This window comes from Lissotriton vulgaris, chromosome 11 (genome assembly GCF_964263255.1).
Source record: "Lissotriton vulgaris chromosome 11, aLisVul1.2, whole genome shotgun sequence".
Classification (NCBI taxonomy): Eukaryota; Metazoa; Chordata; class Amphibia; order Caudata; family Salamandridae; genus Lissotriton; species Lissotriton vulgaris.
The window spans coordinates 520,421,526-520,446,168 of record NC_141699.1 but is presented as its reverse complement, the minus strand read 5'-3'; the positions used below and the strand labels follow the sequence as shown (position 1 = coordinate 520,446,168).

Sequence of the window (24,643 nt, the reverse complement as noted above, 5' to 3'; positions counted from 1 at the left end):
TACTGGCGCACAATCTCAGTGGAGAGTGTTGGCACTGAAAGAGCATGGTGCTTGTAGGGAACCGGTGAGGGGTTAGTAGGTTTAATATTGTCCAAGCATTGAAATCAACAGCACTTCAAATCCTGTTCACTTTTGGATAAGCTTATTTGGAGGATAGATGTTCAAATTGCCTGAGCTGTCTGTATTTGATTTCATTTACTCATTTGCTTATGGGTGTATAGGTTCATTTTAAAAACATGATTGATCTGAGGTAACTCTTTTGTGGATCTCTTTCATGCCATATCAACATCTAAATACATACAATTGAAAAAACAGAGCTGGTGTGTTATCAACTCGGTATTATATTGGTGTCTAATCCAATTGTGAATTGTGATGGGCACTTCCTAAACTATGACTAATTCTGTTGTTTAAAAATAACACATTTACATGAATGGATCAACTTAGGTTCCGTGGCCTCAAATCACGCCAGCTGAAGATGTTCTTGATATCAGTGCGGTTCCCTCTCAACACTCCGTTAAACATTGTGGACGGAGGTAAGCTAAGGCCTGTACCAATACACGGAAGGGATTCATGAGGAGGACGGAAGCTGGAAGCAGAGCAATGCAATAAAAGTTGTAAAGCGTGAAATAGCATACGCATCAGTTTGTGAGTCAGAACGCATCCAAGGGTCAACACACCTCAAGCAATGATATGTACATTACAAGTATTCTAAGAAAAGTTCCTGAGCACATCAGTTCACTTCATTACATAAAAGTCTGACCAGCGGAAGACATTACAAGACCACTCTCTGTTTGATTCCATGGCAGAGAAAAACAGTGGTTGCGTGTAAGTAACTGAGGGGAAGTAACTTGCCAGAAGTCTGTGTTATGGCAGAGCTAGCAGCTAATTCTGTTAACAAATAACTAAACATCGCTCTTTCCTATGTGATTTAATGTTGCAGCTAAGGACAGTGGTCCCTCCTTTTAAAAACATAATTATTAATTTACTAAAAACCAACTCATGAAATGCAAAATCACACAACACAATCATCACAGGCACCTTAACAGCAAGAATGGATTTCTAACTGCAGAGGAACACAGAAAGGCTGTTTATCCATATTAGGCATTCCTCTAGACTAATTTAATTTAATTTAAAGGAGTTTGTAGAGCGCCTGGTGACGCCTCCCGGCGTGTCCCCGCGCTATGGAGAGAGTGTGAGATAGTGTAGAGAAAACCAATCACATGGTAAAGAGGCAGGTTTTCAACTTCTTCCTAAACATGATTTCATTATTCTCCATCCTGATATCCAAAGGAAGGAGGTTCCATTTCTTAGCAGCTAAAGTGCGGAATGTTCTGCCTCCCATTCTAGCTTTTTTGGGGCAGGTAGTTCTGAGCAGACCCATTCCTTTAGATCTAAGCGACCTGCTAGGTTCATAAACAGATGCCAAATCCGACATATAAGCCGGTGCTCTGTGATGAATTATTTTATGGCACCATAGCATAGCTTTAAAAACAATCCTCTTCCTGATTGGTAACCAGTGGAGGGCTGCTAGAGAGGGGCGTGATGGAGCTCGGCGGGGAAGCCTTAAGACCAGGCGAGCTGCCGAGTTTTGTAAAACCTGTAGCTTTTTGATGTTTTTCTCTGATGTCCCCATGAGCAGCACGTTTCCGTAATCAATACGGGACGTTATCAGTGCTTGCGTCATGGTACGCCTGGAATTGATGGGTAACAGGTCAAGGGTGCGGTTCAGAGTTTTCATCACCCCAAAGCATTTGCCTACAGTTTTCCTTATGTGGCTATCAAAGGACAGTTTATTATCCACCCATACACCCAAATTCTTCACCTCTCGAGAGGGGGAGGGCAAAGGACCAAGGCAGCTGGGCCACCACTCTGTCGTCCATTTGACCTCATTGCCACCAATAATGAGGACCTCTGTCTTTGTCCCATTAAGTTTCAGACAATGGTCATTCATCCATGTGGCAAGTTTGGTCATGCAGGCATTGAAGTTATCAGCTTCCTTAGAAGGGGCTTGGGTCAGAGATATAAGAAGTTGCGTGTCGTCGGCGTAGGAGACAAGCTCCACGCCGAACGACTGCACTACCTCTGCCAGTGGGGCCATGTATAGATTAAACAGGGTGGGACTCAGGGCAGAGCCCTGAGGAACCCCCTGCTCAAGCATCACCCTGTCGGAGAGAGAAGTCCCCCTTTGGACTTGGAAGCTCCTGTTAAGCAAGAAAGCTTTCAGCCATCCCAGTGCCTTGTTGGTGACTCCCGCTTTGTTTAGACACTGTAGCACGATGGAGTGTGCTACAGTGTCAAAAGCGGCACTGAGATCAAGCATGATGAGGGCCATTGTCTTTCCCTCATCTGCTCCCTCACGTAAGGTTTCTGTGGCCCTCAGGAGAGCTGTCTCCGTAGAGAAACCAGATCTGAAACCCGACTGAGATTTATGGAAAACATTATGGGTCTCAAGATGTTCCATCAGTTGACTGTTAGCAATTTTCTCTGCTAACTTGGCCACATAAGGTAGCAGGGATATAGGTCGTAAATTATCCATTATGTCCAAACTGATGTTGGGTTTTTTCTTAATGGGTAGCACTATTGCCTGTTTCCATTCCTCCGGGAGGCAAGAGGTTGTAAAGGAGGTTTGTAGTAGGTGCCTCAGATGAGGTTCCAATACAGAAAAGGCTTCAGCTAAAATTTTTGGTGGTGCCGGGTCCCGGGGCGATCCTGATTTAATTTTATTGCACATTTTGGACAAAATCTCATGGGAGGGAACTACAAAAGATTTGAGGCACACAGGAGTATTTACAATTTTATTATTTTCAGTAAAGTCCGTGGCCGGGGCTACCTGTTTAGAGAAACTAGTGTAGATTTTATTAATTTTGCCAGCAAAATACTGAGCAATGTTATTGCACGATTCCACAGAATCATTTTGGGTGGAGGAGGACACCTCCACTATGGATATCTCTTTGTATATTTGAAACAGTTCCCTAGAGGAGTTGCCTGCTTCCGTAATACGGGTGTGATAATGCTCAGCTTTGGCCAGGCGAACTGATTTGTAATATTCTCTCTGTGCTGTTTTATATTGTATTTTAGTATCTGCACAGAAGTTATGGCGCCAGGCTCTCTCAAGTTTCTTACAAGCCGTTTTCAAGGTCTGTAGTTCTTGGCCGAACCAGGGGCGAATACCCTGTACTGGTAACAGCCAGCCTGTATCCAGAATTAAAACTCCCGACAGCAGCATCGGTTTGCGTCGCTCTTGACAGCGGTTTCATTTCCCACCACCCGATTTATTGTTAAAAAACCCAAATTTATGAATAAGAAAAATCTCACACAGCTTGCTGCTGCCTTAGCTGCCCTATGCAGTGCTCAGGAAATTAATGCGAGCACACAGAGGACTGCTGTACTTGAAAACTTTGTAGGAATACAAATCCTCAATGACAAACTCCAATTCTGCTTCCACACTGGGTGCCTTTCCTTTCACAGACGTGATGCTTTTAAGAGTTACTCAAAAATAGAACCAGCAACCAACAAAAACTCAACCGTAGTATGCGGTGGCATAGTGGTCTGCACTCACTAGTGATGTACACCAGTCTCTGTGGGTCAAGTACAAATACAAGTTCAAGATCCCACCGCTGACCATTAATGTTAGAACTGGGGGTCTCTAGTTGGCAGAGGTAGGTACCACTGTTCAAATAGGGACCCTTGCTTCTAGTCAGGGTAAGGAGGAACCACTCTTTAGATAACCCCTGCTCACCCCCTTTGTAGCTTGGCATGAGTAGTCAGGCTTATCAAAGGCAATGTGTAAAGTATTTGTACCAACACTAACAGTAACACAGTGTAATCACCACAAACTGACTCCACAACAGTTTAGAAAAATCAAGGTATTTAATCTAAACTACACAAGACCAAAACGACAAAAATCTAACATACACAGTTCAAGAATATGGTTTCAAAGGAGTTCTTAAGGTTGCGTTAAAATAATCCACAGTTGCGTCACGTTTTAGCCAACAGTACCTTTAGATGCGACAAAAGTTCCAAGTGAAAGCTGTAGTGGTGAAAAGCAGGCGATGCGTCACTCCTGAGACCCTGGGGAGGCGATGTGACAACCCCGCTGGACGTAGCGGGCGTGTTGCAGTGACTCTGGTCTGTATGGGGAAGGATGCGATACCTTGGGGGGATTCCGGTGCACAGGTTTCTGTGGAAGCGGCTCGTAAAAGGTACGATGCGACGATCTTCGAGGCGGACAATGCGCGGCTCAGCTGCGATCTTCTCTCGATGCGATGCCTCTGAGACAAGTCTCGCAACGACGTGATGCGGTCCGCAAGCAAGCGGTGCAACGATCTCACCCAGTGACGACAGGCTCTGCGACGATACTTGCAGCATTGGTAATCTTCCTGCACCGGACTGGTGCGTCCGGCAAACGAAGGATGCGACGACTCTGTCAGAGGCAACAGGCGCTGCGACGATCTCGGCCATCATAGTGGCAGGAATTTCATCGCACTGGATGCGCTCCGCAAGCGACCGATGCGTTAAAACTTGCAGAAAGTCTTTCAAATCTTGGTTTCCAGCTTCCCAACACAGGTACAACTTCCAGAGGCACCACAACTGGCCCAAGCACTCTAGGAAGGAGAACTCTCTCAGCAGAGTTCAGGGAAGCTGGGTGTGTTAAGTCCTTTTGTACCTCGGACTTCTTAACAGGGAGCAAGCTCTTCTTCAAGCCCTTGGAGATTCTTTCATGCAAGGGGACATAGCACAAAGCAAAGTCCTTCCCCTCTCCTTGGCAGCAAAGCAACTGCAGGTCGATCCAGCAAAGCAACAGCATGACAGTCTTCCTTCTTCAGTCTTCCAGCTTTCTCCTTGGCAGAGGTTCCTTCTTGATTCCAGGATGATCTAATTTTCTGTAGTCAGGGGTCCTGCACTTATACCCCTAAAAGTATTTGTTCCCTTTGTGCAGCAGGGCTCTGAGCCCGGTCTGAACCAGTTCTGGGCGTTCCTTGAGCACTTTGTTTTCCTAGCCTCTCCTTTCCTTTCAGAGAGAGGGGCAGGGACGTCAGCTGTCCAGCAGGAGGTGGAGCCAGCTTTGTGGAAGGCAGGCATAGCCCTATTCAGGCCCAGGTGCTACCCCCTCCCACCACTCTAGATGCAGATGGAGCTATTCAGCCCGGGGATAGCCCACTCAGCCTCTGGGAGCCACCCGGACCCCGCCACTAACAACTCAGACAGTCAATTCACAAACAAGCCAAGGCACACAGAAGGTCAGACAAGAGAACATCAACTTTCTAAAAGTGTTCTCTAACACAGGATTTAAAAACCACCTTTCCTAAAAGATGTGTTATTAAATTCTGAGTTCAGAGATACTGGACTTTTATGTCCTATATTGTTCCTATGGGAAGATATGCAGGTAGCCACTGTAGCCAGCATTCCCCATGATAGCCTATGGGCAAGATAGCCTTAAAATAGTGAAAAACGAAAATGGTTGTAATTCACTACCAGAGCATGTCACCTGCACTAGTACATGCTCTACCTTTCACATACACTGCACCCTGCCCAGGGGGGTACCTTGAGCCTTCCATAGGGGTGACCAATGTGTACAGAAATGGAAGGGTTAGGCCTGGCCAGTGGGGACACTGACCTGGAGGACATGGCAGTTCACAGACTGCACACAGGTACTGTGGTGGCAGACCTGAGACACCATTTTAGGGCTACTCATGTGGGTAGCACAATCAGTGCTGCAGGCCCACTAGTAGATTTTGTATCCCCAGCCCTGGCACACTCAGGGCACTTGACTAGGGACGTCTTGGTGATACAAACATGCAAATCATGCATAACCAATTGCAATAACAATTTACACAGGGAGCACTTGCACTTTGGGACTGATCAGCAGGGCAATGTGCCCAAAGCATCTAAACCAGCAAAAACGAAATCCAGCACAGCGTCAAAAATACAGGAGGCAGAGGCAAAAAGACAGGGGAAATCACGCCAAAGATGCCAGGTCTAACAGCCAGTGTTTTGTGTCCCTTTGTAAACGATGTAGAGGTGTCTGGAGATTAAGAGTCATGAATATTTCCGGGTCATGTGTGACATAGATCCCCAAATATTTGAAGGAGTCCTGAGCTATCGCCACTGCACAGCCAGGTGGTAGTATGGGATTGGGCCCGTGCAGGGCATAGAGGACCGATTTAGCCCAGTTAATTGTGTATCCTGAGTGTCTACCATAGGAGAGACAAATATCAAGGAGGCATGAAAGGGAACGCCAGGGCGAGGCCAGATAATGGCGGACATCATCGGCGTAAAGGGATATTTGGTCTTCATAGTTTTCTGTCCAACAAAGCGCCCGTATTAACAGGTCTTGTCTAATCCACGCCGCAAGGGGCTCCAGCACAAGGGCAAAGAGGAGCGGTGATAACGGGCAGCCCTGTCTTGTATTGTGGTGCAGTGGGAACTCTCCCGAGATGTGACAGTTGTCCACCACATGCGTCACAGGGTTGGTGTATGAAAGCCTCACCCAGGATCAGAATTTAGGTCCAAACCCTATCTTTAGGAGGAGGGTCTTGTTTTTTTACATTTGTGAGTGGAGGACATGCAGGTTACTCTCTTATGCTCCTTATTTGATAGATGAGCATGTCTTTGGAGCACAAAGCTTTGGCTGTGGTGCACAGAGATCATTAATTACAGCACAGGAGTAAACAAATTTGGAGGGAACATTGAGCAGGACCCTAAGGCACACATGAGGATTGTACTTACATACATGAAACAAGCATCAAAGGGTCCAGCTGGAAATAGAGAAAGTAGAAATGTTGGACTGTCACAGTTAATGCACTTAAAACTACATCTAGAATACCATGTAGGATTGCATGTGAAAGGGCAGGCAAGTAGAAATATCACACCTTCACAGTTAGAGCACTTAAGATGATATCTAACACACAAGAAAGGATGGGACAGAAATGTCCTCCTGGAACTCCGGAGCCAACATTGTACAAAAGTAATACACTCATACACAGGTAAAGACAAAATAGACCAGTGTCATGTGAAATAGAAACTCATGTATAGGCATACTGATTTGAAAGTATGGGGTGAGATAGTTAATATACTTGCAGAACAGAAATTCTCTGAAAGGTTTGTCTGACTTCTAAGACTTCTACACCAGAGCATAACCACTTAGGAGAAAAGTGAGAGGCACCTGACAGTTCTTTTCCCTGAAAACACGTTAAAGTTATCTTTTGGAGCTAAAAGAATCTACTAGGAGCGACCCCAATAATTTGGGGGTAACGGAATAGAAGTACAAAGGAGTGATCAAAGAAACCTAATCTTGAAGGGTTCGACTGACTTCTTCAGATAAAACAGTAAGAAAGTGAAGGGTAATAATCCCTTTGAAAGTGTCCTATTGACGTTTTGTTAAAATAGTGGGACTGTGTAACATAAAAATGACATCTATGTAATCCGAGGGGTTCACAGCTAATATATAAATACACACATCCAGAAACATCTTCTACTACAACACAGATGTAAATTCAGTAGTTTTGCTGACTTTTGGTCTTTGTCAACTAGGCAAGGTTTCAGGGGAGTGATCCTGTGTGAATGCATAGTTAAATTGCATCACTTTTATTCAATAGGTCAAAGCTCCACCAATAGTATTAATTACATATTTTGAAGTTAGGTGAACATGTGACACAAACAATACACACACAAAATCCACCCATTGTTTTATCATACCTACATGATCCAGTAGTCCAGAGACAAAAAAAAAGATTGACCTTATTTGGACTAATACATACAAAGTAATGGGATTACTTATTGTATCACTATTCTTCACAGCAATGAAAATCAACATCAAATCACTCCAGATTTATTAATGAGGACTTACTTGTGTTTCAGTCCATAAACGAAAGGTTTCAGTTGGCTCTCTTAGCCAGGTGTCATTTGTTACTCCACAGCTTTTGATGGTTCTTTCAAGGCTTCCATACTTGTACACGGCATGTTCTGCACCTTCTGTAATTCTGAGTGGTTCAATATGGTACCGCTGCCCTTGAGTCATAAAATATCCTCTGTAAAATACAACTAAGAGCTGTACATCATCCTTACAAATTAAGGGTTTGAAGGCATTCATGTATCAAAGCTGATCTACAATGTATCATATAAAATGTGAATGGTACATTTCTATTTGTGCAGTCAGTGAAAGTTTCTACAATCTGTACCTCAAATTAATTGAAATCACACTTCTGTAGACAACTAACAATTGAAGAAGGATATGTTGCTTAATGTACTCTTAGTTTTCCACCATGATAATATTCAATAGAGCACAATGACAATGGATTAAACTTTCTTAGAAAAAAATATTTCAATTGTGTAGCTGGAGTTTGCATTGATGGGACATAGGAAAATAAGTTACTTAAATGTAACTGCGGTTATCTAGTATTAGTATCTTTCACAGATTCACATATCTGAATCATTCTCCGTCGTCAAGATGGAAGTCCCACCGTAAAATATTTAAGCAGTACTTTAAAAGCTTCATAGGCTCTAATGGCCTTAATCCAAGTCAATAGTTTACAAAAAGACCAAATGTTGGAACCTAGCCACTCAGCTGCCAGTACCCTCTTGAACACTCTCAGCAGAAGCAAGTTCTCTCAGATTTTGTAAGCACAAATGGGAAGTAAGAATCCTGATAATAAAAGAGAACTACCTCCACGTGGAGGAGGGTTGGTGGCATGTGAATCTATGAAAGATACCAATACCGGATAACGGTATTACAGGTAAATAACTTATATTATTATCCAGTACTGGGGTATCTTTCATAGATTCACATGCCTGAATCCGAATAGCAAGCAGGACCTTAAAATGTACTGTAGTCAGAGGAAGGAGGGAGACATGTAAATCATAACCCCGTCCCCAAATTACGGAAATATAACTGTGCATATATGCTGTCAAATTCTGGACAGCTGTCAAAAAGATGCCTAGAACAAAATATATATAGAGGCTTAACATACTCAAGATGTGTACAATTAAGTGCTTTTTTTTCAATAATACACTCTGTTTTTACAGCCTGGTGGCATTCTTGCACGTAGCGGTAGCTCAATTTTACAATTGTACGTTATTCTTGTGATTTATTGGTGCATACAATTAGACAGTGTTCAGGACAGGCCTAACTTAGCTTTAAGCCAGACAACCACTGGTTATCTATCCTACTATTACATCAGAGTACTCAAACTAAGTGACGTTGATAAAAAACGAAACACTCTAATAACAGAACTTCCCTCCCACCTCCCCTGCTGATGGGCACAAAAAGGACAAGTTTGTACTGACTCGTTATTGATTGTTGTTAGACCTGGCACCATTGGCGTGGGTCTCCCTTCCATTTTTTCTGTTGCCTCATGTATTTTTGCTGGTGTTATATGCTTTGGGCACTGTGCCACTGCTATTCAGTGCCACAGTGCAAGTGCTCCCTATTGTAAACTGATGTGCTAATCAGTGGTTCCATGTTTGGCTATTTGGTTTACTTATCAGACCCTAGTCTAGTGCACTGAGTGTGCCCAGGGCGTGGAAACCCAAATGCTGCTGGTGGGCCTGCAGCACTGGTTGTGCCAGTGTAACACGGGGACGGGGTCGGGAGGAAAAGAATCTCCCAGTCCAGACTGATGGCGTGTGGAATTGACGTCCTCTCCCTCTCTGCCCCATTACCAGCATGAGTGGAGCTGTGGAGAAGCCGGTCTATGGGCGGTATCGGGCGAACAGGAGGATGTCTGCACCTTTAACTGGCAGACCCAGGAGAACGTAACCCCCCCCACAGATGATGAAGGCTGCTTCCAACTGGGTAAAAACATGGAAGAAGAGGTACTGGCGTGTGACGTCACCCTTGGAGGTTCGAGGGCGGGAGGTTGGAGCGAAGGATCGAAGGAAGGAGCGTGTACAAGCGGAGGAGAAGGAGAGGACGAGAGAATCAAACCAGGAGGCCAACAGTTCCGCGCAGCGCCGTGCCACACTCCCGAGGCTGCAGCAGGTACGGCAGCGTTCGGCGGGTTGGGTCGGGAGATGGGGTTCTTCTACTCTGTGACCTCGTTTGTTATTCTTTTCTAAATGACCGCAATAACGCATCCCTACCCTAGTGTAAATATACCCCTTCCTCACTATTTCGGCACACAGTGGCACTACCATCTGTTTGTTAATTTGTACAGCACAGTAGCACTGGTGTTCCCTTCACTTCCCTGGTTTCCTTGAGGGCAAGTATAGCAAAAGACCCCTTTCCTTACAGTCTGTCATTGGTTTTTTTACCCGGGTGAGAGCATAGGCATACCACAGCAGAAGAGTCAAAAGGCCCTGACAGTAACCTCGGAAACGATCCCCGAAGAGGTCATATCCAGAGCAGAGACTGCAACGGGATAGATCCACAAGCATCATGGATCCCGGGGACTTCCAAAGAGACAGACTGACAACCAGATACAAAAAGACCTTAACAAAAATTAAACCCTACCTACCCCGATCTAGTCTCCGTCCCCTTTCTGGTCCCACACTACAGCCACCCACAGAAGCAGCCTTGTAAAATGTGTCTAAGGTCTGCCATTGCAGAGCCTGCGCGCAGTCTGGTACTCTCATGCTGACTAGGCAAGTGCACCCACTTCCCAGTCCCAAAACCTTCCATTTTCTTCATATCAGTCACCCCTATGGTAGGCCCAAGGGCAGGGTGCATTGTAAGTATAAGGTAGGACAAGCCCTGATGTCTGTGGCATGTCTTAATAGTGAATTACAGACATTTTCGTTTTTCACTATTGCAAGGCTACCTCTTTTCCATAGGCCAGAATGGGCTGTTAGAATTGTTACATTTTATAATCCTAACTGTCTCAGAGAACATGGTCGAAATTTGAGTTTAGTATGCCTAAACTCAGAATAATAAAATACATCTTTTAGTAAAGTTTATTTTAATATTCTGTGTTTGCAAATACCACTTTTAGAAAGTAGGTATTTGCTTGTCTAACCATTCAAACCTGCCTCTGCTAGTTTGTGTATTCCTATGTCTGGTTTTGTGAATGACAGGGCTGGGGAATTCCAGGAGACAGGCTGAGTCACCCAGTGGTGAATAGAGATCTGCATCTAGATGGGAGGGAGGAGTGCACCTAAACTGTGAATAGGGCTGTGCCTGCCTTTCACAATGCTGGCTTCACCCCCTGGGGAGCGGCTGATGTCTTTGCCCTGCACACTGAAAGAAGGGAAGGAGTCCTGCAAACAAAGTGCTCCAGGACTGTATTTGCCTTCCACAATGCTGGCTCCACCTCATGTGGGGCGTCTAATGTTTCTGCCCAGCACTGTGAAAGGAAAGAAGAAGTCTGGTAAACAGAGTGCTTCAGAACTGGTTTGAACTGGGCAAAGGCCCATCTCCCCTCAGAGAACAAAGGATTTCTGGGTATAAATATTGGGACCCTGATCCCATGAAATTAGATCACTTTGGACTACAAGAAGAAACCTTTACTGAGGAGAGGAACCTGAAGAAACTGAGGAGAGACTATTCCCAAGCTGAAGTGCTGCTTGGGGGATTGGCCTGCAGTGGTTGCCTTACTGCCAAAGGAAGGAGAAAGGAACTTTGTGCACTTTGCTTTCAACTTGTGAAGGATCTCCAAGGGCTTGGAAAAGAGCTTGCCTCCTGCTGAAGTCTCAGGGACAACAGACTTCACCCCCAGCTCCCCAGAGTTCTTGTGGAAGTGCCTGCTGCTGTTTTGGGCCTTCTGAGGAACTGAGTGTTCCAAGAAGCTGGAAGCGCAACTCAACGAGAAGAAGCGTGTCACTGTGCCTGCCGTCGCAACTCCAGAGAAAGGAGGGTGACGCCGCTGAAACTGTCGCACTGCACCGCATCGGAGAGAAGAGTGCCGCAACGAAGAGTAAACGTGGCGCCGTCGCTGCTGTCGCAACTCCGAAGAAGGAGGGTGTCACCGCTGTGGTTGTTGCACTGTACTGCATCAGGAGAAGAATCTTGCAACGAGGTCGGAGCGTGTCGCCATTGCTGCGCGTGCTGTCGCAACTCCGAAGCATGAGGGTGTCGCCGCTGGAACTGTCGCATTGCACCGCATCGACCAAGAGCACCTCGCATCCTCGAGAAGCGCGCCGCAGTCAGAACTGCTGCCGACGCATCTTGGATGTCGCCGCTGTAGTTGTCGCATTGAGAGGAAGCTTCACGCATTGTGGAGAAGGGCGTCGCCGCTGGAACTGTTGCTTCGTAAGGATGTCGCCGCTGCAATCCAAGCATCCAACCGAGGACTTCTCGCATCCCCGAGAAGCGTGCCGCATCTGGAAGATCTTCACATCTTTATTTCTTGGCACCGGACTTTGCTGCATTTCCCATCGCTACGACATTGCTTGTTGTGGAAGCACAACGCAACTCAAGGTACATTGACGCAGAGTGTCGCATCTAAGAACTGAACTGAACTAAGCTTAAATCTACCATCTTAAAGTAATCATAGTGTGTATTTTTGTCGTTTATGGTCTTGTGGTAACTCTATATAAAGTCTACTTATTTTTTTATATAAAACCTGTGTGGTGTCCATTTGTAGCGTTGTCACTGGGTTACTGTATGTGCTCACAACTGCTTAACTTACAACGCCTCTGAAATAAGCCTTGACTGCTCGCACCACGCAACCTAGAGGGTGAGCAGGGGTTATTTTAGTTGTGTGATCCTCTTGTCCTGACTAGAGGAGAGGGTCCCTACTTGTCACAAGTACCTACCTGTGCCAACTAGAGACCCCCAAATCTAAAAATTGTTAGGTTGACCTTGTATCTATGATGTCATTCTGTAGTTCGCCCTCTTCTAACGAGATCATAGCATTGCCAGGGGTTTGTACTGGTTGTACTGTTTGGGACACATCTGTTGAGGTCCACGGAGCAAACTAAGCTCGTCTGCGCTTGGGGTATAGATTGGAGGCAATTCAGTATAGTATTTAGACCAGCGCAACCCGTTTTTTCGGCGCAGTCCGGTTTGCGCTAATTCTCAAATTTTCTTCTCCCTAATTAGCGGACCCCTTTCTACATGCACTTTCCACATATGTGCAACGACCTGGACACTGAGCATAGGGGTACAAGTTTACGGAGTCAAATCCGATTTTAGGACAAACGGACTACAAACATGGACGCCATGACGTCATGCTGTAGTTCCGAAATATCGCGAGATCACGCGATATCGATGCCGAACAGACTGAGAGCTGTTTGTGGTAGTTTCTGCTTCAGCGTCCACATCTAATACACTCACTTTTCGACATTTATTGTCTCCGACAATTGAGAAGCTGGGCTCTATTTACCATTTGAGCTCTAGACCACAAGGACAGCGCTGGGGACTTGCTGTCAATTTCGATTGGCGGAGAGACCATCATGTGACTATCTAAAGGAGGGCTTGAGCCTAGCTCGGTGCCTCCCCCTGTCTCAGCTAATGACAGAGACAACGCCGGACAGGTAAGGAGCTCCACATGGGGCTTCTCTTTTTATGTAGTAATTTCTGACAAACTCCAGCAGGAGACAGCTTTGTGGTAATTAAACAGAGAGATATAGATTACTTTCTTGGGAGGTTTAGTCATCCCCTAGAAACCACACTTACCAATAAATGTGGGGAGCAACTGAGGGGGTTTCAGTGGGTTGAGGTCCCAGCTAGTGGGGGAGCAGCAATACGAGTTCTTTTTAAGAAAGGGGAGCAACTTTCACTGGTACAGAATTGAATGAGGTTTGCAGTGGATTATTTTTCCGCGCAGCCTACATTCAGCTCCGGTGTGCTTTCCTCTTACAGAGCGGGGTCTCACTACCTGAGCCAGGACCAGGACGAGCTGAGGTCTCTTCCCCGGGCACCCTGGGTGAGTGATTATATGTACTGTATTTAGACGTATATTTAAGGCAAATAACTTGCTTATAGATGGTTTCCCTGTGTTATGTTTTGTCTCTTCCTCCACAGATCTACTAAATTTACCAGGTGTCATGGAGGAGTGAAGCCACAGTATTTGGAGACTCATATCCTTTACTGGAATATCACACAATTATTGTTTTGAGTTTCGCACCTACACATTTTTTGCAGTCGCACTATTGAGAGAACAGAGGCCCTGATGAAAGCCTAGGGTCATACTCCCGCTTAGGCAGAAACATGTCGGCCCCTATGCAGATATTTGTTAAACTGCAGTAGTATAGTTTTGCGCTGTTCTTAGTTTTTAATTAGGAAGAGGTCTTGGTAGAATAAAGTTGGAATGAGATTCTCTATCCTATTTTAACTTTTCACACACTTTTCTTTGTTGCACTGCACCTACCCGTCTGACCAGATCCTTATGATTGTTCCTTGTGTTGGCATGTGTAAACCATGTGTCCACAGACGGTACTACTTGGTCTCAATGATCTAGAGACACTGTACCCAGGACGGAGGACCACATGAGAATATTGGTCATACATGATATTGATGGGAATCCAACACAGGTGTTTATTTTGCTAACACAGGGGCAACCATCTTCTGGATGACGCCTTGAGCTGGTACTCTTACTAATTTGAGACCACAGCTCCTTTCCTGATATATGAATCAGAAGTCAGACCCATATGTTTTTCAGGTTGAGCATATTCTGGTATACAGGGGATACAACCTATGCGTGGTCTTTAAATATCCCTTAGGCCCTCCCCAATGATGTGTTTATAGATGTTTTGAGCGGCATTTTGCCGCGGGCCAATATACGACTATATCTAAAGAGATAGTTGTTGATAGATCACTAGTTAATACAGTGGTCTCTTTTGCTTGTGTTGTTGTCCTTGCTTCAGGGACTTCCCCCTTTCTCCCCTCCGGTTGCTCTAACCATTATTCATTATGTCAGAACGCAGAGGCATAGCATATGACGATACTGTCTATCAATCGATCCTAGACAATATGCCGAGTATTCTCGAGACCCTACCAGCACCAACAGTGACAAGTACCGACGATTGGACCAAAGTCCTCTCCTTAAAAAAAGTGCATTCCCGGACTCAGACCCATGGTATTATCATGGCAGAGTACTTAAGAGCGAGCTGTGCACCACCTGGGCTTATAGTAACGAACGCACCTTGACTCTTTCTTAATGACAAAGCCTTTTTGGAAGCCTGGTCCTTGATAGCCTGGCGCTGCACCCGCAACTGGCTGATACTGATCATCAGCACATCTAAACGGGTAGCAGATACTCTACTAATTGAAATACAAGTCCTAGAAGGACAAATCAAGGCCACCTTGACTTCACCCGTTTACAAGAAACAGAAGGATGAATCAGACAAGAATACCAAAGACTACGGAGATACCATCCTCCAGTCCAAGCTGGATAAATTTAAGAAAGATTTGGCTAAATTTAAGATGGACAGAGTATACCCATATACTAGTGACAATTATAAAGCACCAGACTACAATCGCAGTGGTAGAAAATATGGGTCTAATTACTCAGGATCCAGCTCAGACTCAGGTAGCGACCCAGGAACAACGCCCCCCAGTTTTGTAGGTCGAGGACAACGGAGATCTGGAAGATACCAAAACTTTTCAGGACCACAAATGATGCCAGGACAACCTTGGTGGCCACCAGCCCCGTGGGGGCCACCTGGCGGTTTCCAACAACCTTTCCAACAACAGTTCCAGGGCTACCCTCAATATCCCAACCAGCCGCTTTTTCGGTTTGGCCCCTGACGATCTCGGGGAAAAAGAAGACCCGTACAAGCACAGGCACAAGGCCAAGTACAAGCACAGGTACACTGGGTCGAGACAGAGGGCCCTCATGCAGGCACGAGGAGCCAGAAGAGGAGAGGAGCACAGGAATAGACACTACTCCTGAACCAAGTTGTAAGGATTGCAAGTAGATTCCACAGGAGCGTCAGGAATCCGAAGAATAGTCCACAGCCTTCCCCTACGGCCTTCCGACTCTATCAAACACTAGAGTACGATAGACACGCCAGGGGAAAACAGGGAGACAAAACAAGGAAAGGTGGGGGAGAAAAATGGTGTCCGATGGTACTCTTCTGGATTATCTGCGTGGTACATCAATGGGGGAACTGGTAACAGGTGGGCTGCAAAGAAAGGTAAGTAAGCAACTAGCTATTGGCACACTAAAAGGAAAACACTAGGACACCTACAAATAGAAACAACACATACCCAGAATCCTAACTCGTCGTAGAATATATACATGCGAAGTCTAGATAAGGAACTTCATCTGGAGCTGTGACAAAGATAATATATTGTGTTAGTGAGTATGTTACTAAACTCAGTAGTGATTCTATAGTCACTTCAGCTGTCTTGTAGAAGTCTTGAAGAATCATTCACTAGCGAGTGGTATATAAGAAAACCTTTAGCCCACCTCTTCTGATGCTGGGTTGCCCCTATATGAAAACCAAAACAACATATATAAATCATATGTATAACAAGTCTAAGTAAGAGTATAAAGTAGCACAAAGGCGCTGTTACCTTGATTCCCTGTAGTGAAGCTGAAGAATGTACCCACTTGGATCCACGCAAGAATCACTCCAAATGCAAAAGGCAGAATTCCAGAAATTGAATTTCGTAAGGGAGAAATAAATTACTAAAGGGGGACAAATGGAGGATAAACACTAGCTAACTGACTAAAGGGAAAGGAGGGCTAAGCGGACTGCAGACACCAGGCAGCGGAGACCAAGCCCGGCTGCCCGGTAAGGTATACTAGGGAAGTGGAGTGAAAACTGATGCCCCAACAGGACAACGGAGAACAGGCCCGGCTGTCCGGTGAGGCAACTCCAAAGTAAACACAAAGCTGAGCCCAGCCGGATGGCGGGGCAAAACCCGGCCGCCGGGCGGGACTCAAGGGTAGGGAAGAGAAAGGTTCACGAAGAAGAACGTGAACTTGTAGCACTAGGGATTACAGGCGCCCAAGCATGAACGCCTGAAAACAGCGAACCGCCACTGAACAGAAGAGCAATCCGAGGCCCGCTCCAGGACGCGGGGGCCGGTAAAGCACTCTGCCGAGCAGCGCTCATCAAACAGGAAACTCCAAGGCAAAACGGAAGTCAGGCAGAGAAGTCAAGTCGGATGCGGAAAATGAAGGGAGCTTGACGCAAGAACGTGAAGCGTCGCTCCTAGGTTCATGATGCTCTAAATAGCGATCATCTTAAAGGGACAGTGTCTTTTAGGAGTCTCGAGGCATGACAGTACACTGCCTCCACAATGATCCCCTCCTGGTTTGGGCTTGTCAGGATGTCTTTGATGATACACTCTTAGCAATCGAGGTGCATGGATGTTGGAAGCGGGTTCCCATGTGCGCTCCTCAATACCATAACCCTTCCAATGAACCAAGTATTGTAATGTGTTCCTTACTTTCCGGGAATCTAGGATGGCTTCCACCTCATATTCTTCCGAATCGTGAATAGTTATAGGAGCAGATTTTAGAGGCACCTTGGTCCCCGGTTCAACCGGTTTGAGTAGTGACACATGGAATACTGGATGAATTTTAAACGATGGAGGAAGGATTCGTTTCAAGGCAACAGGATTGATCACCCTTTCCACCTTATAGGGACCTATGTATTTAGGGTTAAACTTGCGTGGACCCCCCAGAGTAATGTATTTTGTGGAAAGCCAGACCTCATCTCCTGGTACGTAAATGGGCTCCAATCTCCTGTGAAGGTTTGCTCCTTCTGTGTATCTCACCTTAGCCATTTCAAGACTCTCTAAGGCTTTCTTCTGTACTTCATGTAGTCTCTCTACCCTGTCGGAAGCAGCAGGGATTGAACAATCAGTAAGACTACCGGAGGGTAACAACTTAGGGTGATAACCATACGAGCAAAAGAAAGGGGAGGTGTTGATGGAGGAGTGTGTACTGTGGTTGTAAGAGATTTCCGCTAACCAGACTAACTCATCCCAATCCTCTAGGGTTTGCAACATCTGATTTCTTATGTATTGCTCAAAACACTGGTTAACTCTCTCCGTTTGCCCATCTGACTGTGGGTGGTGACTTGAGGACAAACGGACGTCTATCTGGAGTAAAGAACATAGACCCTTCCAGAATTTTGACACGAATTGGGTTCCTCTATCGGACACCAGGACAGAAGGAAAACCATGTAGTCGTACTATCTGTTGCATGAATATGGATGCCAGCTCTATGGCAGTAGGGAGTCTCTGTAAAGGCACGAAATGGGCCATCTTTGTGAATAGGTCTACTACCACTAACAATGTATTATTCTTCAGCTTCGTAAGTGGTAGTTCTACTATAAAATCAAGTGACACAGTATGCCAAGGGCCAGAAGGAGAGGGTAATGGCATGAGAAGGCCCACCGGATTGAGGCGTGATACTTTGGTTTGTGCGCATACATAACATGTCTTCACAAATTGTTCAATGTCCTTAAGCATATTAGGCCACCAAAAACGATCACGCACTGCTTCGGTGGTTCTCTTAATCCCTGGATGACCTGCTACCGGATGAGAATGGTACCACTTCAAAATCTGTATATACTACAGCAGGATGTCTAGCCCCCAAAAGGTATTGCCTCCACTCTTCAAATGCCTTCTTGATGGCTAAAAGTTCCTTGTCCCCCACAGCATAGTTATATTCAGCTGAGGTGAACTTATGTGAATAATAGGCAACCGGATGACACTCGCCCGTCACCACGTCTGCTTGGGATAGGACTCCTCCCACCGCCACTTGAGAAGCGTCCACCTCCACCACAAAGGGCAGAGCAGGATCAGGAAACTGTAAGACAGGGGCGTTAGTGAAAGCCTCTTTTAGGAGCCGAAAGGAACGATCCGCCTCACAGGACCACACAAAGGGAACACCTTTCTTCAAAAGAGCTATGATAGGCGATACCAAGGCTGAGAAATTACGGACGAACCGTCTATAAAAATTGGCTAGACCCAAAAAGCTTTGTATTTCTTTTACTGAACGGGGAGCCGGCCATGCTAGAACAGCCTCCACTTTGGAGGGATCCATGCTAAGACCATTAGGGGAAACAACATATCCCAAAAAGGGTACCTCCCTGGTGTGAAAGGAACACTTTTCTAGTTTGCAGTACAACTGATTGTTTAACAAACGTTCTAACACGTTGCGTACATGTTGTTGATGTTCAGTCAAGGTAGAAGAAAAAATTAACAAGTCATCTATGTAAGCTATCACATAGATCTCAAGCATGTCCTTTAATACTTCATTGATGAAGAATTGAAATGCCACAGAGGCATTGCATAGCCCAAAGGGCATCACAAGATACTCAAAGAGACCGAATTTGGCGCAAAAGGCTGTTTTCCACTCGTCTCCCTCCTTGACCCGCACCAGATGGTAAGCTCCACGTAAGTCTAACTTAGTGAAATATTGGGCTTTGCGGATCTTGTCAAGGAGGGAGGCGATCAGAGGTAGAGGGTACCGATTCTTGATAGTCACATCATTTAACTTCCGATAATCAATGCAGCAACGCAGACCCCCTTCCCGTTTCGGAATAAAGAATAAAGAGGAAGAGGCCGGGGAACGAGACTCACGGATGAACCCCTTTTCAAGCATGGAGTCCAGATAGTCACGTAAATACACATTCTCCTTTTCAGTAAGAGCGTAAACTCTGCTGCATGGTATCCTAGCCCCTGCCTCAAGGTCAATACGGCAGTCGTAAACCCTGTGTGGGGGGAGAACCTCTGCTTCCTTAGCATCAAAGACTGCCTGTAGGTCATGATAACAGGGCGGTAGAGCAGGACTATTCTCGCTACTGTTGTTGTCACTATGTAAGTCCTCCATGGCAGCCCCAACTAAGGGCGGAGGTATGACAGGAGGGAATGTTACGGTAGAAGTCTCCCAATTAATGGTAGGGTTTTGAGACCGTAACCACGGAATACCCAGCAGAACCGGAAATTGAGGGGAACAAATTAAATCAAACATCACTTCTTCCTGATTGTAGGAGAGTAGGGTCTGCAATCCTATGATCACCCAGAATTGTTGCTTTTGTTTCACTGGTTTACGACTTTCTCTGGCTGTGGGCCTGCCAATCAGACCCACAGCCTGGCTGTTCTCTCTCTAAATTACAACATGTACCCTAGGTGCATTACCAATTGGTACTGGGCCACCTTGTCAGACCCTGTAACTCAGGGCATAGGTGTACCCAGGGCCTACCAGGGGCTGAAGCATGTATTATGCCAAATTTAGGCTGGCCTCCTAAATTTGACACAACTGGCTGCATGACAGCTGGGGCAAAGTCGTGTAATCACCCTTTGCTGTAGATATAGTATACCTATATCTAACCCTAAAAATGGACACACAGATCCCTATCAGTCACTCCTATGGCAGGCCTTGACAATCCTGAAGGCAGAGTGCTTGGAATCGTGTGAGATGGTGCTCTGGCATGAGCTGAGCCTGTCTGCAGCTTGCGGAACCAAGTCCTAATAGCTGTTCCATGATAACGCATACCATATACTCTTAAGAGCATTATAATCCTCGCCGTTAAATGCTATCTTTGGTATTGCTTTATCAAAACATGTCGAGTAAGGTGTCATACGAATTGGAATACTAACCGCTCGCCAATTCTGGCGACGGGGTTAGCATTCCACCCTTCTAGAGGGACACGACATGTATGTAACTGTGAACCCCGGTTAAAGTTAAACGAAGCCTCAGCTCCACAAAATGGATGCTGCCACCACAGACACGAGTCTGACCCCCTGCAGCTGGGAGTCCTTCCAGCGAGGGGAGCCTGGACAAAGGGTTTCCTTTCGAGGGCGGTGCTAGCACCGTCCCAGACAGGGTTTTGTGTATCCTGGGTAGGCAGGGCTTTACAGGAAGGTGACTGCTGAGTGGCACCCCGGTGCTCACTACGCATAGGCCGGTCAGAACCAGTTCCAGGGGCACACCAGCCCCTGGCCTGGGGAAGTCCGGCATGGGAGAGGGGTGTAACCACCCCCCTCCTAGTCCCACCCATAGGCAGGACCTAGTAACCGGGTCAGCCCCTTTTCTTAGTATAAAGATAGGAGCGGGCCCCCTGTTCAAATTTGATCATCTTTGGAATCAAGACACGACTTTCTGCGAAAGGACATCAAGATACCTTCTTCAAGATTCTCCCTTGTGGCTAAGGAGTAGTCACCCTGCATCCGCAGGCACCATCAAGAAAACTGCGGTCTGCTGCAAGTCCTTCCTCAGGAATCCGACGACCCAGCACGACGAGACCCGGCTTCCCTGGCACCTCTGACCTCTACTCACCTCTACAGCCAAGCTGAGAACCGTGAGTGCGACGAGACCTCGAGGGACCGACGATCGCCAAGACTGCATGACTTCTTCACAACAAGCCCGCCGAGTGTCCCTCTGGTGAGTGCTTTGGGGTACGAGAAGCCCCGACCCTGAGCAGCTCCAGCACCGAAGATCAGCCCTCCAGCATCTCCACGATCTGCGTGGGGCCCTTCTGCTTTTTGCTGCTCACCGCGTTGTTTGGCTACTAGCCCGCTGGCTTGTGGCCTTCTTCACGACGCCCGACGACATCACTGCTGCTGGTCTGGTTGCTCCAGACTGGCCCTTGCTTCCTTCCAAAAGAGAAGCACCCCGGACCCTCCTGGTCCACTCCAGACGCCATTTTGAGTCCACCGCGTGGGCTTGAATTTGCCAAGGCTTTGTTGCCCAATCCTGGGTCCAGCGACGCCGACAACTTCATCCATCGTGGGACAGCTCGCTCCTCCATCCTGGTCGCCGACAACGCCTCCTGGTCCGTGAGATCTGCAGAGCACAGCGTCACCCACTCACCTAGTCGAGGTGACTACCATCCGGTGCCCTCCTGGTGCCACCGGACTACTGGCTAGTAGTCACGAACTTGGTCCCCTCTGCTTTCAGGTGTCATCTATCTTCAAGATCCAGGCTTGGATCACTTCGAACTCTCTTCACTGGTCGCCTGCCAGCATCTTTCTTCCAGGCTCCTGGTCCGTCTACGAGGATTCCCGACGTCTTTTGAGACATATGCAACTGCAGCCCCTGGGCTAGGTAACTTCGGCATTTCGGTGCCCCAGCATAGCCTCACTTTCGTTTTCCTCCTACCAGGTCGGGTTCGCCCGAGAACACTAACTCTGTGAAATCTAGCTACCATAGACTTTGTCCCGCATCACGCGTGAGAGTGCACACTCTGCACCCGAGTCCCCTGGGTCTCCTAGAAGTAATCTAACGATTCTATAGTCAAGTCCTAGCGATTCCAAAGCCTATTAGTACTGTACTTACCTGCTAGTAATTTCGCATTCCACTTTCAGAGTATATGGTTTTCCGTGCCCCTCGGGCATTTGTATATACTGTGCTAACTTAAGTATTTTCGTAAGAGTTTTGTTTTGTGCTTAGTACCCTGTCCTCATAAAGAGTACAGGGCTGTTGTGATTTTAACAAATACACTGTTTATTTTCATAACACTTGTGTGGTGTCCATTCACTTGGTGTTCAAGGGGTATATGTGTGGTATAACGGCTGGCTTAACACGCCCTCTCGAGTCTTTAGCCTTAGACTGCTCGTATCCACGCTACTAGGATAGCTGGTTTATAAGGTTGACTTACAACCAATCATCAATAAGGGTTGCTGGACTGATACATAGTGTTCACTAGAATAGTGAGCACTGCATATCAGGCCACCTTCTCACATTGGTGAGCAGCGGTTGGGATTTGAGCTTGCCGTTGTTTTACCAAACGTATCCTAAGAATATCTTGTTGAAAGATCACATAAGTACTTCAGGTACATATAACTTAGCTTAGAATACTCTGAGTTCTACTGAACCAGCTGTTGCAGCTCCTCAAGGCTTAGCACACCTTGGCTGCAACTCTTAGCAAGGGATCAGTAGGCAAACACATAGTGTAGGTAGGTGCATCACTTACACCACACTAGAAGCATGTCTAACCACGGAGAGTCTACTGAGACCCCTCTGGTGGTTGAGGACCCTCCACAGGCCTCTTCTAGATATGCAGCCCTTAGCTTCCAGGAGATGAGACAAGTGTGTACCTCCAGGAAGCTAAAACAGGGGTCTAACCCCACAATCCCATTTCTGATTGGTCTCTTAGAGACTTATGATGCTAGAAAGGCTGAGAAAACTCTTAGCTCTTCTCATCCAGAAGGGGACATGCCCGCCCTAGAAGGAACCAGGGGTGACCCAGATCTCATCCATCTCTCAGGTGAGGTGGATGATGATCAGGAGACATCTGGGGATGAGGCAGACAAAGGTCCAGAAGTAGTTAGTCAGCTAACTAGGGACAACTTAAGCAGGCATGAGAATGGTACTAGGAGATCCCTGGGACCCCTCTCAGGCCAGCTTAACATTGGGAATGGACGAGTTAGGTCTCTATCCAGAGGCTCTAACAGATCCCTTCAAACCAATGGCTCTCACCACTCTTCTCACAAAGGGATGACTTCCCCTCAGAGGAGAGTGTATGAAGCTAAGGAAAGAGCAGTCAATCTGAGGATTGAAAGGGAAGAACTTGCCCTGGCCAAAGAGAGGCTTGCCTTTGCTAGAGAGCAACAGTTAAGTGGGGTAGTCCCCACTGGTGGCAGCATTATACCTAGCAATAGGGAAAGGAGTTTTGATACAAAGCACCTGAATAAGATAGTGCCCCCCTTTAAACAAGGGGATGACATCCACAAATGGATAACTGCTTTGGAGAGGGCCTGCACTGTGCAGGGTGTTCCCCAAAGTCAGTGGGCAGCTATCTTGTGGCTCTCCTTTGAAGGTAAAGGTAGAGATAAGCTCCTCACTACTAGAGTTGAGGATGCTAACAATTACCAAGTCCTGAAGAATACACTGATTGATGGGTTTGGCCTAACCACTGAGCAGTACAGGTTGCTGTTCAGGGATACCCAGAAAACTCAGTCTCAGGATTGGTCTGATTTCGTAGATTGTGCCACTAAGGCTTTGGAGGGCTGGTTGCTGGGCAGTAAGGTTACTGATTACACAGGATTGTATAATTTGATCATGAGAGAACAAATTTTAAACAATTGTCAGAACCAGTTGTTGCATCAGCATCTTGTTGACTCAGATCTGACCTCTCCCCAAGAATTGGGAAAGAAGGCAGACAGATGGGTCAGAACAAGAGTTAAGCAGAACCAGGGCCAGAATCAAGGTGGTCAGAAGAAAGCAGACCAGAAGGGTAAAGATTCTAAGGGGGAACAAAATGACCAGAAGTCTTCGACAGGTCCCCAACAACCCAAAGAGGGTGGGGGTCAGGCTCCCCAGAAAAAGAAGAATCAAGAAGGCCAATCTAAAAGGTGGTGCCAATACTGCAAAAGTAAAACTCACTGGTTTAGTGAGTGCATCAAGAAAGGAGGAGGGCAGACTCCTGCCACTGCAGCCCCTAAGGCACCTGTGCCCCCTAGTACAGTCAGCAGTGGTAGGGCACCTCCCAAGGGTTTAGTTGGGTTAACCTTGGGTTCTGAGGGGTATGACAACTTAGTTGGCACACTCACTCAGGCTGTCCTTGTCTGTACAGGGGATGTGGATATATCCCCTGATATAAGTCCCAATACTTTGGGCAAATACAGGCAGACACCTTTAATACATGGAAAAATGGCTCAGGCCTATAGGGACACTTGTGCCAGTGTCACAATGGTGACACCTAACTTTGTGGACCCTGGACAGATCATGCCAGGTACAGATTTCCTGGTGACCAATGCAAGCAATGTCACTACCAGTCATAGTATGGCAATTGTTGCTTTCTCCTGGGGAGGGGTAAATGGCCAGAAGAAGGTTGTTGTTAGTTCAGACCTCCCAGT

At 46.6% G+C, this 24,643-nt stretch overlaps 1 protein-coding gene across 1 annotated transcript in view; it reads right to left on the bottom strand.

Moving 5' to 3' along the window:
* The window catches only part of LOC147683099 (zinc metalloproteinase-disintegrin-like VLAIP-B), a 4,305,256-nt gene that overhangs the window by 3,650,934 nt on the left and 629,679 nt on the right, over window positions 1-24,643 (bottom strand). The window contains exon 7 of the mRNA XM_086942498.1: window positions 7,850-8,030. Coding sequence (XP_086798624.1) covers window positions 7,850-8,030 — 181 coding nt within the window. The remainder of the gene's footprint in view (window positions 1-7,849; window positions 8,031-24,643) is intronic.